This window comes from Salvelinus namaycush, chromosome 12, assembly GCF_016432855.1.
Source record: "Salvelinus namaycush isolate Seneca chromosome 12, SaNama_1.0, whole genome shotgun sequence".
Taxonomy (NCBI): Eukaryota; Metazoa; Chordata; class Actinopteri; order Salmoniformes; family Salmonidae; genus Salvelinus; species Salvelinus namaycush.
The window spans coordinates 21,991,614-22,007,274 of NC_052318.1; the positions used below are offsets into that span (position 1 = coordinate 21,991,614).

The following is a 15,661-nucleotide window of genomic DNA, read 5'->3' on the forward strand; positions in this document are numbered from 1 at the left end:
AATAGTAAATTATTGCATTCTATCAATGCTGGCTTTAGTGGGCTGAAACCCTATGAAACCGATAGGTGTGAGGGAATACAGGACAATTTATTAATGTGCAATTTGCCTAAATGGGTAATGGAAACACTTCAACCATTTTGATTTAACACACTAGATTTTATTCAATTCAATTCAATTTGGTGTGTGACATCATTACGTCCAGCTGTTTTCATTATCATGATATTTAAATGTAAATGCACCCTTGCAGGCAATTTTTTAAAATCAAACTTTTTAAATGTCGACAAACAAACAATCATTGGACAAGTTAATGGAAACGTAGCTAGTGAATGATCCTGAGTGGCTGAGTTAGTACTGACTTAAATCTGCTGAAAATCTAAGGCAAGACCGTAAAATGGTTGTCTAGCAATGATCATCAACCAATTCGACAGAGCTTGAAGAATTAAAAAAAAATATATATAGGCAAATCTTGCACAATACAGGTGTGCAAAGCTCTTACACTTATCCAGAAATACTCACAGCTGTAATCACTGCCAAAGGTGATTCTAACACTTATTGACTCGGGGTTGAATACTTATCTAATCAACATATGTTCGTTTTATTTTCCATATTTTTTACAAATGTTTGAATTTGTCTTCTACTTTGACATGAAAGTATTTTGTGTAGATTGTTGACAAAAAAAGGCTAATCCATTTTAATCCCACTTTGTAACAGTCAAGGGATGTGAATAATTTCTGAAGGCACTGTACAGGGCCAACGTGTGTTCAAGTCATTGATCTCACAGCCTAGCCTACTTCCCGCCTGTAGTATGCATCTGATCTCACTCTTCCGAACCAAGTAAAAGCAGTAATGGAAACTATTCTGTCCATGTATAAACCTGCACTTTTGGCATATGTACATGTAAAACATACAATACAAGCATTTCGCTACACTCGCATTAACATCTGCTAACCATGTGTATGTGACCAATAACATTTGATTTGATATAATCTTGTTGGTGCTGCATGGTGTTTGTCCTTTTGCGACATCCTCTGTTCCAACTATTCCTGGCAGCCGCTCGCTGCTCGCTCCCTCCTCGGCTCACTGCTTCTCTCTGTGATGACAATACTGAATAAGATGCCATTTAATTTCAGAATGGGTGTTGATGGTCTTTGTGAACCAAGCGCCAACGCGTTCTAACAAAGACTAGGGTGTTGCAAGGTTCTCAAGGGTCCTTATTTGTCGCTGTTCATGTGCTTCCACCTGTCAGATAACTATAAATTGAGGGGCAAAATATGTGATTTAAATTTTTTTTTATGGGTTTTTAGGTCTGCTTGGCTTTTGACTTCTGTTATTTATCAATTGATAATTTGCTCTATGTTCACCCATTTCAAGTATGATGTTTTTGCATGACATTTTTACAATCCTAGCAGGGTTGTGTCCATAGTTGTATTTCTTATGTACAGAACAGCTCAATGTCATGTTCATATTATTTTCCCCCTTTTTTTTTAATGAAGTGTCCCGTGTTATTGTATAGCCTATTTGAATGAGAACAATTGAATTTAAAATGCCCAGAAAATAAGGATAAATTGCTGGTCTTTATCTAATTGAAATACAAGCCAAGTACAGTTGAAGTCGGAAGTTTGCATACACTTTGGTTGGAGTCATTAAAACTCGTTTTTCAACCACTCCACAAATTTCTTGTTAACAAACTATAGTTTTGGCAAGTTGGTTAGGACATCTACTTTGTGCATGACACAAGTAATGTTTCCAACAATTGTTTACAGACAGATTATTTCACTGTATCACAATTCCAGTAGGTCAGAAGTTTACATACAGTAAGTTGACTGTGCCTTTAAACAGCTTGGAAAATTCCAGAAAATGATGTCATGGCTTTAGAAGCTTCTGATAGGCTAATTGACCTCAGTTGAGTCAATTGGAGGTGTACCTGTGGATGTATTTCAAGGCCTACCTTCAAACTCAGTGCCTCTTTGCTTGACATCATGGAAAAATTGAAAGAAATCAGCCAAGACCTCAGAAAAAAAATTGTGGACCTCCGCCAGTCTGGTTCATCCTTGGGAGCAATTTCCAAACGCCTGAAGGTACCACGTTCATCTGTACAAACAATAGTATGCAAGTATAAACACCATGGGACCACGTAGCCGTCATACCGCTCAGGAAAGAGATGTGTTTGGTCTCCTAGAGATGAATGTACTTGTGTGAAAAGTGCAAATCAATCCCAGAACAACAGCAAAGGACCTTGTGAAGATGCTGGAGGAAACGGGTACAAAAGTATCTATATCCACAGTAAAACGAGTCCTATATCGACATAACCTGAAAGGCTGCTCAGCAAGGAAGAAACCACTGCTCCAAAACTGCCATAAAAAAAAGCTAGACTACGGTTTGCAACTGCACATGGGGACAAAGATTGTACTTTTTGGTGAAATGTCCTCTGGTCTGATGATACAAAAATATAATTTGGCCATAATGACCATCATTATGTTTGGAAGAAAAAGGGGGAGGCTTGCAAGCCGACGAACACCATCCCAACCGTGAAGCATAAGGGTGGTAGCATCATGTTGTGGGGGTGCTTTGCTGCAGGAGGGACTGGTGCACTTAACAAAATAGATGGGATCATGAGGGAGGAAAATAATGTGGATATATTGAAGCAACATCTCAAGACATCAGTCAGGAAGTTAAAGCTTGGTTCGCAAATGGGTCTTCCAAATGGACAATGACCCCAAGCATACTTCCAACGTTGTGTCAAAATGGCTCAAGGACAACAAAGTCAAGGTATTGGAGTGGCCATCGCAAAGCCCTGACCTCAATCCTATAGAAAATTTGTGGGCAGAACTGAAAAAGTGTGTGCGAGCAAGGAGGCCTACAAACCTGACTCAGTTACACCAGCTCTGTCAGGAGGAATGGGCCAAAATTCACCCAACTTATTGTGGGAAGCTTGTGGAAGGCTACCTGAAACAATAATTTAAAGGCCATACACTCATGTAGTATTTGGTAGCATGTAAACTTCTGACCCACTGGGAATGTGATTAAAGAAATAAAAGCTGAAATAAATCACTCTACTTTTATTCTGACATTTCACATTCTTAAAATAAAGTGGTGATCCTAACTGACCTAAGACAGGGAATTTTTGCAAGGATTAAATGTCAGGAATTGTGAGAAACTGAGTTTAAATGTATTTGGCTAAGGTTTATGTAAACTTATGACTTCAACTGTAACAATTATGGTTTGAAATGGCTTTTATAATAAACTGCATTAATTAATACAACAGTAATTTCTTATTTTAACTAAACACTGCAGAACTATGTTTGGATTTTTTTAAATCTAAAGCGTAGGTTTATATATTGGTCTGTTCTTATTCAAAAGTTATTAGAAGTTTATTGGACTTAGAAAAAATATGGTATCTAGTTAAGAAGTCAACAATTATTTAGATATATTTTTAAAGTACTGTATTTTCCTAAAATATTCAGTGCTTTTTCTTTTTCTCTATCCATTCTCTCCAGATTGACCTTATCTTGTTTACAAAGATACCGGTAAGTGAACAAACTGCTGAGGAGTGAAAGCAAGCCTCATGAGTTGGCCTGGCGGATCTCAGCGACGTTATGGATTTGACTAAAATGGGTATGATCCAGCTCCAGAACCCTAACCACCCCACGGCCCTGCTGAAGAAGGCTAACCAGATGCGTCTGGCAGGAACCCTCTGTGATGTGGTCATCATGGTGGACAGCCAGGAGTTCCATGCTCATCGGACTGTGCTGGCCTGCACCAGCAAGATGTTTGAGATCCTGTTTCACCGCAACAGCCAGCATTACACCCTGGACTTTCTTTCACCAAAGACCTTCCAGCAGATACTGGAGTATGCCTACACTGCCACACTCCAGGCCAAAGTGGAAGACCTGGACGACCTACTGTACGCAGCAGAGATTCTAGAAATTGAGTACCTGGAGGAGCAATGCCTCAAGATCCTGGAGACAATCCAGTCCTCAGACGACAACGACACGGAGGTCAACATGAACGATGAAGGCACGGAGGAAGACGATGAGCGCAAGGGCAGGCAAGGAGGGAAGACCGCCAAGAAGCATTCCATGGAGGGGAGCTACCATTCAGCTGTCCAGCAAGCCTCGGCCCTGGCCAGCATGGTGGACCAGAGCCCCTCTGTCTCCACATCCTTCGGGCTCTCCACCATGAGCCCAACCAAAGCTGCCGTGGACAGCCTGATGAGCATAGGCCAGTCCCTCCTGCAGCAGGGCTTTGGGGGCGAGCACCTGACTCAAGGAAACTCCCACCACCAATTGATGACCGAGATCAAGACCGAGATGATGCAAGTGGATGAAGGCGGAGGCCACGGGAGCCCCAGAACCATGGAGTCCAGCGCCTCCAGCAATGGCAAAAGGAGCGGCGAGTTGGACAAGAACCGTGATGGCCCCGGGACTCCAACCAGGAGCAGTGTGATCACAAGCGCCCGCGAGCTGCACTACGTCCGGGAGGATGGCATGGGCGACTCCCAAGCAGATGGCGGCCAAATGGGTCTGGAAGCCATGGCGGGTATGACAGGCATGACCGAGAAACACCTGGCCTCCTTGTACTCGCTGCCTACCAATCATAAAAATGAGGCTATGCTATCCATGCCGGCCTCCATGGCCTCTTCTCTCCATATGTCCCCTGCCCTGGCCATGTCCATGGATTTCAGTGCCTACGGGGGACTTCTGCCCCAGAGCTTCATCCAGAGGGAGTTCTTCAACAAGTTGGGGGAGCTGGCTGCCGGTATGAAGCCAGACGGTAGGAACCAGCATGAACGCTGCAACGTGTGTGGCGCAGAGCTACCAGACAACGAAGCTGTGGAGCAACATAGGTAAGCTCAACTTTGTTTAACTTCATGTCACTAGGTTGGTTCCATTAACATTTGTAAACTTATTGATCTTTGCCAAAATCTATCTTTCTTTAAATCGACGTTAAAATGCTATTTTAAGTAATCTCTGTACAATAACTTAATTTAAGTGTGCTGATATACAGTGCCTTCGGAAAGTATTCAGACCCCTTGACTTTTTCCACATTTTGGTATGTTACAGCCTTATTCTAAAGTTGATTAAAACATTTTTTTTCTCTCAGCAAACTATACACAATACCGCATAATGACAAAGCGAAAACAGGTTTTAGACATTTTTGCAAATGTATTACAAATAAAAACCAGATAACTTATTTACATAAGTATTCACACCCTTTGCTTTCAGACTCGAAATTGAGGTCAATTGATTGGACGTGATTTGGAAAGGCATACACCTGTCCGATATAAGGTTTCACAGTTGACAGTGCATGTCAGAGCAAAAACCAAGCCATGAGGTCGAAGGAATTGTCCGTAGAGCTCCGAGACAGGATTGTGTCGAGGCACAGATCTGGGGAAGGGTACCAAAAAATGTCTGCAGCATTGAAGGTCCCCAAGAACATAGTGGCCTCCATTTCTTAGACCTGGCCGTGTGGCCAAACTGAGCAATTGGGGAAGAAGGGCCTTGGTCAGAGAGGTGACCAAGAACCCAATGGTTCTCTCAAGAACCCAACAGCGCTCTGGAGTTCCTCTGTGGAGATGGGAGAACCTTCCAGACGGACAAGCATCTCTGCAGCACTCCACCAATCAGGCTTTTATGGTAGAGTTGCCAAACAGAAGCCACTCTGTAAAAGGCACATGACAGCTTGCTTGGAATTTGCCAAAAGACACCTAAAGTACAAGATTCTGGTCTGAATAAACCAAGATTGAACTCTTTGGCCTGGATGCCAAGCGTCACATCTGAAGGAAATCTGGCACCATCCCTACGGTGAAGCATGGTGGTGGTAGCATCATGCTGTGGGGATGTGTTTCAGCGGAAGAGACTAGGTAGACTAGTAAGGATCGATGCAAACGGAGCAAAGTCTAGAGGTCCTTGATGAAAACCTGCTCCAGAGCACTCGGGACCTCAGACTGAGGGTGAAGATTCACCTTCCAACAGGACAACGACCCGAAGCACACAGCCAAGACAAACCAGGTGTGGCTTCGGGACAAGTCTCAATGTCCTTGAGTGGCCCAACCAGAGCCCGGACTTGAACCCGATCGAACATCACTGGAGAGACCTGAAAATATCTGTGCAACAACGCTCCCCATCCAACCTGGCAGAGCTTGAAAGGATCTGCAAAGAGGAATGGGAGGAACTTCCCAAAAACAGGTGTACCAAGCTTGTAGCGTCCTACCCAAGACGACGTGAGGCTGTAATCGCTGCCAAAGGTGCTTCAACAAAATACTGAGTAAAGGGTCTGAATACTTATGTAAATGTGATATTAATAAAATTAGCAAATATTTCTAAAAATCTGTTTTTGCTTTAGGATTTTTGGGTATTGTGTGTAGATTGAGGGGACAATTTAATCCATTTTAGCATAAGGCTGTAACGTAACAGTGGAAAAAGTCAAGGGGTCTGAATACTTTCCGAAGGCACTGCACGTACATATAATATAGGCCTACATTTTTCAACCTTAAATCATTCTGGAATCTACCTATCAAAAGTTGTGGTTGTCTTTTTTTAAATCTTGAATATGTTTCTTTTTTTGCTCATATACACTGAACAAAAATATAAACGCATCATGTAAAGTGTTGGTACCATGTTTCATGAGCTGAAGAAAAAAAATCCCAGAAAATGTCGATATGCACAAAAAGCATATTGCTCTCAAATGTTGTGCACACATTTCTTTACTTCCCTGTTTGTGTGCATTTCTTCTTTGCCAAGATAATCAATCCACCTGACAGGTGGGGCATATTAAGATGCTGATTAAACAGCATGATCATTACACAGGTGCATCTTGTGCTGGGGACAATAAAAGGCCACTTTAAAATGTGTGACAACTGCACAACACAATGCCACATGTCTCAAGTTGAGGGATTGTGCAATTGGCATGCAAGAATGTCCACGCGAGCTGTTGCTAGATAATTTAATGTTAATTTCTCTACCATAAGCCACCTCCAATGTCATTTTAGAGAATTTGGCTGTACGTCCAACCGGCCTCAACCGCAGACCACCTGTTAATCCTCCAGCTTCTTTCTTCTCACTTTGTCATTTAGGTTAGTATTGTGGAGTAACTACAATGCTGTTGATCCATCCTCAGTTTTCTCCTATCATAGCCATTAAACAATAACTGTTTTAAAGTCCCAATTAGCCTGTTGGAGAAATCCCTGTGGTTTCCTTCCTTTCCGGTGACGGAGTTAGGAACAACGCTTTATCTTTGTAGTGTCTGGGTGTATTTATACAGAATGCAAAGTGTAATTAATAACTTCAGCATGCTGAAAGGGATATTCAATGTCTGTTTTTTTTTTTACCCGTCTTCCAATAGTTGCCCTTCTTTGTAAGGCATTCGAAGACCTCCCTGGTCTTCGTGGAGGAATCTGTGTTTGAAATTCACTGCTCGACTGAGGGACCTTGCAATTATCTGTATGTGTGGGGTACAGAGATTATGTAGTCATTCAAAAATCACGTTGCTCACTATTATTGCACACAGTGAGTCCATGCAACTTATTATGTGACATGTTAAGCACATTTTTAGTCCTGAACTTATTTAAGCTTTCCATACTAAAGGGGTTGAATACTTGTTGACTCAAGCCATTTCAGTTTTCATTTGTAAAAATATCTAAAAACATAATTCCACTTTGACATTAGGGGTATTGTGTGTAGACCTGTAACACAACAAAATGTTAAAGTCCAAAGGGTGTGAATACTTTCTGAAGGCACCGTAGCTAACAAACTACAGTTGAAGTCGGAAGTTTTACATACACTTAGGTTGGAGTCATTTACTTGTTTTTCATCCACTCCACTAATTTCTTGTTAGCAAACTATAGTTTTAGCAAGTCGGGTCAGGACATCTTTGTGCATGACACAAGTCATTTTTCCAACAATTGTTTACAGACAGATTATTTCACTTATAATTCACTGTATCACAATTCCAGTGGGTCAGAAGTTTACATACACTAAGTTGACTGTGCCTTTAAACAGCTTGGAAAATTCCAGAAAATGATGTCATGGCTTTAGAAGCTTCTTATAGGCTAATTGACATCATTTGAGTCAATTGGAGGTGTACCTGTGAATGTATTTCAAGGCCTACCTTCAAACTCAGTGCCTCTTTGCTTGACATCATGGGAAAATCAAAAGAAATCAGCCAAGACCTCAGAAAAAGAATTGTAGACCTCCACAAGTCTGGTTCATCCTTGGGAGCAATTTCCAAACGCCTGAAGGTACCACGTTCATCTGTACAAACAATAGTTTGCAAGTATAAACATCATGGGACCATGCAGCCGTCATACCGCTCAGAAAGGAGACGCGTTCGGTCTCCTAGAGATGAACGTACTTTGTTACGAAAAGTGCAAATCAATCCCAGAACAACAGCAAAGGACCTTGTGAAGATGCTGGAGGAAACAGGTACAAAAGTATCTATAACCACAGTAAAACGAGTCCTATATCGACATAACCTGAAAGGCCGCTCAGCAAGGAAGAAGCTACTGCTCCAAAACCGCCATAAAAAAGCCAGACTATGGTTTGCAACTGCACATGGGGACGAAGATCGTACTATTTGGAGAAATGTCCTCTGGTCTGTTGAAACAAAAATAGAACTGTTTGGCCATAATGACCATCGTTATGTTTGGAGGAAATAGGGGGAGGCTTGCAAGCCAAAGAACACCATCCCAACCGTGAAGCACGGGGGTGGCAGCATCATGTTGTGGGGGTGCTTTGCTGCAGGAGGGACTGGTGCTCTTCACAAAATAGATGGCATCATGAGGGAGGAAAATGATGTGGATATATTGAAGCAACATCTCAAGACATCAGTCAGGAAGTTAAAGCTTGGTCGCAAATGGGTCTTCCAAATGGACAATGACCCCAAGCATACTTCCAAAGTTGCGTCAAAATGGCTCAAGGACAACAAAGTCAAGGTATTGGAGTTACCATCGCAAAGCCCTGACCTCAATCCTATAGAACATTTGTGGGCAGAACTGAAAAAGCGTGTGTGAGCAAGGAGGCCTACATACCTGACTCAGTTACACCAGCTCTCTCAGGAGGTATGGGCCAAAATTCACCCAACTTATTGTGGGAAGCTACCCAAATGTTTGACGCAAGTTAAACAATTTAAAGGCAATGCTACCAAATACTATTGAGTATATGTTAACTTCTGACCCACTGGGAATGTGATAAAAGAAATAGAAGCTGAAATAAATAATTCTCTCTACTATTACTCTGACATTTCACATTCTTAAAATAAAGTGGTGATCCTAACTGACCTAAGACGGGGAATTTTTACTAGGATTAAATGTCAGGAATTGTGAGAAACTGAGTTTAAATGTATTTGGCTAAGGTTTATGTAAACTTCCAACTTCAACTGTAGATGACTCGTTGGATAATATCCTTGATTTTAATTTTAATGTTTGAGATTTTACCACTCATTGTTTGTTTGTTTTCTCAGCTAAGATATTTTTTCACAATTCTGATGCAACAAATTTTAAGCCTGATTTTGAATACATTTATTTGAATTAGTAAATGTGAAATTAGCTTATTGTGGTCTATCGCCTGCTTTTGAAACATTGCTGAGAAGAGTTTAACTGATTTTAATATGCCTTTTTACTGGACATATTTCACATCATTGTCTATTTTTGTTTAATCAAATGCATTTCTTAATGGGAATAAGTAATATCTTTTCCATTATACTGCTGGCAATAGCATTGGATTTTATGTTTGTCAATTTTCACTCAGAATTGGGTAGGAGTTACTTTCTTGTATACTAAAGTCAATAATGTAGGAATTTTAAGGCAATTGTATTGCAATGCCACCAGGCTACTGCTCACTTGTTGCTGATACTACATGATACTTGAATATCTGTATTCATATTGTTTAAAGTAGGCTATCATAGCAATACAATATTTACAAACTCAACAGCTAAAGTGTTGTCGATCTCTGAAACAAAAGCAGTAGTCTATTGTTGGTGACCGAGTCAGAGGTTCTCTTCCCTGATGACTTCCAGGCCTATCCGGGTGACTACCGAGCCGTCCTGCCGCGGCGCTGGCTGAGCCCATTAGTTGCACCTGGCGAAGGGGGTCGGCTAATGGGAAGCAGCCCCCTCCCCCTCTCCTCACACCCACCCCAGCACACCCCTGAACCCTGCGGTGTGGCCAGTGATGGAGTGTCCCAGGCTGGGGCTCCCAGCCACCTGGGGGACAAGGAGGGCCTTATTAGCTTTATGAGTGGAGCAGACTGTCCAGGCCAGGAAATGAGGGCTGTGCACAGGACCCAGGCCCTGCCCTCTGCAGCCTAACCTTTGGGCCGGTCGGCTGGCCTCTGCTTCTCGTCAGCAGAGCTGGAGGGCGGAGTAGTCGTGGTGTGGATGGAAGTCTGAAAAGAGGGGGTGCAGCGAGTAAATCCATGCCAGACAAGCACTGCTGTTTAAATCCCACCGTGCACTCCTGTTGTAGACTACACAGCATGCTGTTGTCTGCGTCCTGAGAAATATTTGCGCAACTTCCAAAACTGTAAAGGAACTGTACTAGTTTGTCTAAAGTTGGGAAATAGGCCATAAGAAACACTCTGACAATCTGTTTCTGCTAATGGCCTGACACTCTCACACAGCCCAACACCCCATGAAGCTTGTAGGAGTTGGAATTTGGGACTGACTCAGTGTGTCAGCATTGATTGAGAGCTCACATTTCCAGTTGTTTAAGATTATAGTGAGACGAGTGGGAGGGGAGGGGGCGCCCCGGGTGAGTTTCCAGGTCCTAGGTCATGTCTGGAGATTCAAGCTTTTATGCAACTGAAAAGAGTTGGATGACATTTTAAAGATGACTCTTGCTTGTTTTGCTGAAAAGTTGTACTCTGTACCCTGATCTTGTACAACTTCCTGTGTTTTCAGTGGTTGAATTGGGAGCTGTGGGGTCCCTAGTTCGGCGGCGATTGTTTACCCCATTTCTTCACAGCATGTGATTTCTGTGTAATGCTCAAATTACATTCCAATGGAGTGACTTTTCATTTTTAAGCATGCAGCTTAAAGCGCTCTTGTCATTTGATATGTCCATCCTTCAACAACTAAAACATCGAGGGTTGGTCTAGAAAGGCATGCCCCTACAAATCGATGGTTGTATTTAGACGAGGCTTTCATAGGCCCAGTGCTACTCTGATATGTGAAAATAAATAAGATCAGCAGGTGATCTCTGCTAAACTGTGGACCCATCCAAGTTCTTATTTATTATTACAATGTGCATAAAACTCTGGAATAGAATGTCTCTAACTGAACGACACCATTTCCAGAAAATGACCTCGGTTGAACTGGAATATAATGTCTAACTTAAACAACACTTCCAGTTCACCCAAGGTACTTTTATTAAAATGGTGTCACTAACTTTAACAACATTTCCAGCCTCTGCCCTACATGTAACATTTTTATTTGAAGCGTAACAGTGTTTGTTTACAATTCTATTTTTTTTAAAAATACAAACCGATTGAAACATGCTCATGTTTTGTGTTGTGAGGGGGTAAGACCGTTGAATGTAGCTCCTTTAGCACACAATATCTCATAATGACAAAAATATATTTACATAAGTATTCAGACCCTTTACTCAGTACTTTGTTGAACCACCTTTGGCAGTGATTACAGCCTCAAGTCTTCTTGGATATGACACTACAAGCTTGGCACACCTGTATTTGGGGAGTTTCTCCCATGCTTCTCTGCAGATCTTCTCAAGCTCTGCCAGGTTGGATGGTGATTGTTGCTGCACAGCTATTTTCAGGTCTCCAGAGATGTTGGATCGGGTTCAAGTCCGGGCTCTGGCTGGGCTACTCAAGGACATTAAGAGACTTGTCCCGAAGCCACTCCTCCGTTGTCTTGACTGTGTGCTTAGGGTCGTTGTCCTGTTGGAAGGTGAACCGTCGCCCCAGTCAGAGGGAGAGAGAGAATGTTATTAAAGTGGCCAATAATTTCCAGTTTAACAGTAATGGCCTTGAGAGAGAAGCTATTTTTCAGTCTCTCGGTCCCAGCTTTGATGCACCTGTACTGACCTCGCCTTTTGAATGGTAGCGGGGTGAACAGGCAGTGGCTCAGGTGGTTGTTGTCCTTGATGATTTTTTTGGCCTTCCTGTGACATCGGGTACTGTGGGTGTCATGGAGGGCAGGTAGTTTGCCCCCGGTGATGCGTTGTGCAGACCCTCTGGAGAGCTCTGCGGTTATGGGCGGTGCAGTTGCCGTACCAGGCGGTGATGCAGCCTGAAAGGATGCTCTCAATTGTGCATCTGTAAAAGTTTGAGGGTTTTAGACAACAAGCCAATTTTCTTCAGCCTCCTGAGGTTGAAGAGGCGCTGTTTAGCCTTCTTCGCCACACTGTCTGTATGGGTGGACCATTTCAATTTGTCCGCGATGTGTACGCCGAGGAACTTAACTTTCCACCTTCTCCACTGCTGTTCCGTTGATGTGGATCGGGGGGGGGGTGCTCCCTCTGCTGTTTCCTGAAGTCCACGATCATCTCCTTTGTTTTGTTGACGTTGAGTGAGAGGTTATTTTCCTGACACCACACTCCGAGGGCCCTCACCTCCTTTCTGTAGGTCGTCTCGTCGTTGTTGGTAATCAAGCCTCCACTGTAGTGTCGTCTGCAAACTTGATGATTGAGTTGGAATCGTGCATGGCCACGCAGTCATGGGTGAACAGGGAGTACAGGAGAGGGCTGAGAACGCACCCTTGTGGGGTCCCAGTGTTGAGGATCAGCGGGGTGGAGATGTTGTTTCCTACCTTTACCACCTGGGGCCAGCCTGTCAGAAAGTCCAGGACCCAGTTGCACAGGGCCACGGAGAAGGAGAGCCCACAGGCTTTGGAAGTGGGCCGTGTCAGTGGCACTGTATTGTCCTCAACGCGAGCAAAAAGGTTGTTCATTTTGTCTGGGAGCAAGAAGTCGATGTCCGCTACGGGGCTGGTTTTCTTTTTGTAATCCGTGATTGACTGTAGACTCTGCCACATGTCTCGTATTTGAGCCTTGAATTGCGACTACTTTGTCTCTATTCTGACGCTTTGCTTGTTTGATTGCCTTGCGAAGGGAATAGCTGCACTGTTTGTATTCGGTCATGTTTTTAGTCGCCTAGCCATGATTTAAAAGCGGTGGTTCATGCTTTCAGTTTTGCGCGAATGCTGCCATTGTGTTCTTGGGAACCTTCAATGCTGCAGACTATTTTGGTCCACTTCCCCAGATCTGTGCCTCGACACAATCCTGTCTTGGACCTCTACGGACAATTCCTTCGACCTCATGGCTTAGTTTTTGCTCTGACATGCACTGTCAACTATGGGACCTTTTATATAGCCTTTCCAAATCATGTCAAAGTGGTGATCCTAACTGACCTAAGACAGGGAATTTTTACTAGGATTAAATGTCAGGGATTGCGAAACTGAGTTTAAATGTATTTGGCTAAGGTGTATGTAAACTTCTGACTTCAACTGTATATGCAGATCTCCATCTTATCACAGATGTTAATTTACAGTGATCGATTGCCAGAATTGTGAGTCATGATTTGATTGAATATGATTTTTTGATTCCCTTTGTACAGCAAACCTGTACATTATTTCGTCCCAAAAATGTTTTATATCTGATCAATTGACAGAAATTGCGGTTCCCCTGTTGATAAACCTACATGTTTGTGTGTTTTTCTAAAGACTTGTCAAATGCTTTGATTGTTGATAGCTCTGTCAACCAGAACCATCGCTCTAATTACAAATGATATCCCAGCAGCCCTGTGCCAGTGTCGCCGCCATCTCCAATTACAAACGTGAAGAAAATTTCAGTCGGGAGTTCATTTGGTTCAAACAGGTCAAGTTAACTGGCCCTAATTGTTTCCAGAAGTTTCACAGGTCCTTTGTGTGTGTGTGTGTGTGTGTGTGTGTGTGTGTGTGTGTGTGTGTGTGTGTGTGTGTGTTTGAATGAATGCATCAGTAAGTGCTCACTTCCTGTATACTTTTAGCCTGCTCCATTCATTTGCCTGGGTTCTGTCATAAAGCCTCAAAACAACTGGATGTGATGTGGATTGGCTCCAAAAATGGTGGGTGGGTGGGTGGGGGGGGGGGGGGGGGGGGGGGGGTGTTGTATCTCTTGAAGTAGCCCTTCAAAGTCATGTATTGATATCTCCCAGAGTTTTATGAGTGAGGGATTGGTAAATGAAGGGCTGTGTTTTGTTTTTCAATTGCCCTAGGTTTCCTACAGGGGCCAAATCAACGCTCCATCTCACCACAACAACAATACGTTTTTTTTCTGCTCCAAAGCCGGGACATATTTGACAAGCTCAGATTTATTATTTCTTAAAGCCTGGGTGAGTTTACTTGTGCCTTCAGGGAGACAAGATTAAAGCAATATTTTAGTAACCCCCGCAATAGGAAAATAATCAGCTGGCAAGGCTGAGGGATTATTAGACAAATGCATCGTATGGGGCTAACTCTAAGGAAGAGAACTCTGCTTGATATTCCAACACCGCTTCTGATTCAAAGGCCCATAGCCTTGGGTTTATCGCTTTCACTTAACACCCATTATCATGAGTATGACTGACCTCTAATGCACAACCCTCCAGAACCCTTTCGGAATATAGCTGGTAAACATAACTAACACTCAATATTTAAACCATTTATCTCAAATCCTAGCCTCATGGTGTATGAATGAACCCCTATCAATGATTGTCCACTTCGCGTCGGCCATCTTTGAGATCGAGAAACCTTTTCATCAATGACATTCGGATATTCAATTTCCTCCCTTGTGTCGAGGTGGATAGAGAGGGCAGAGCGGAGCTTAGTCGGCGTGTTCTAATACCCAGGGTTCCTTGGTATGCTGGGGACCTTATCTATGCATATCAGGGGCCTGATAAGAGAGCTAGAAATAAGGGTTTTGTGTTTCACATTTTGTGCACACAGGTGGATGGATTATCGAGAAGCTAATTTTAACAGCATGATCATTACACAGGTGCACCTTGTGCTGTCACACAACACAATGCCACAGATGTCTGAAGTTTTGCATTTGGCATGCTGATTGCAGGAATGTCCATCAGAGCTGTTGCAAGAGAACTGAATGTTAATTTCTCTACCATAAGCCGCCTCCAACGTACAGCTGATGAAACTGGGGTTTTGCACAACCAAAGAATTTCTGCACAAACTGTCAGAAACCGTCTCAGGGAAGCTCATGTGTGTGCTTGTCTTCACCAAGGTCTTGACCTGACTGCAGTTTGGTGTCATAACTGACTTGCTCACATTTGATGGCCCCTGGCATGCTGAAAAAGTGTGCTCTTCACTGATGAATCCCGGTTTCAACTGTACCGGGCAGTTGGCAGACGTAGTATGGCGTCGTGTGACGGGCGGTTTGCTGATGTCAATGTTGTAAACAGAATGCCCCATGGTGGCGGTGGGGTTATTGTATGGGCAGGCATAAGCTATGGACAACAAACACAATTTGCATTTTGTCGATGGCAATTTGAATGCACAGAGATACCGTTACGAGATCGTGAGGCTTATTGTTGTGCCATTCATCCACTGCTATCACCTCATGTTTCAGCATGATAATGCATGGCACCATTTCGCAAGGATATGTACACAATTCCTGGAAGTTGAAAATGTCCCAGTTCTTCCATGGCCTGCATACTCACCAGACATGTTACCCATTGAA

The 15,661-nt window shown here is 43.1% G+C and overlaps 1 protein-coding gene across 3 annotated transcripts in view; it reads left to right on the forward strand.

The window, feature by feature from the left end:
* Positions 1-15,661, forward strand: part of LOC120056990 (zinc finger and BTB domain-containing protein 16-A) — a 179,730-nt gene that overhangs the window by 4,314 nt on the left and 159,755 nt on the right. For all 3 annotated transcript variants that reach the window (XM_039005319.1, XM_039005321.1, XM_039005320.1), the window contains exon 2: positions 3,498-4,846. In XM_039005319.1, coding sequence (XP_038861247.1) covers positions 3,597-4,846 — 1,250 coding nt within the window. In that variant the 5' untranslated portion in view covers positions 3,498-3,596. The remainder of the gene's footprint in view (positions 1-3,497; positions 4,847-15,661) is intronic.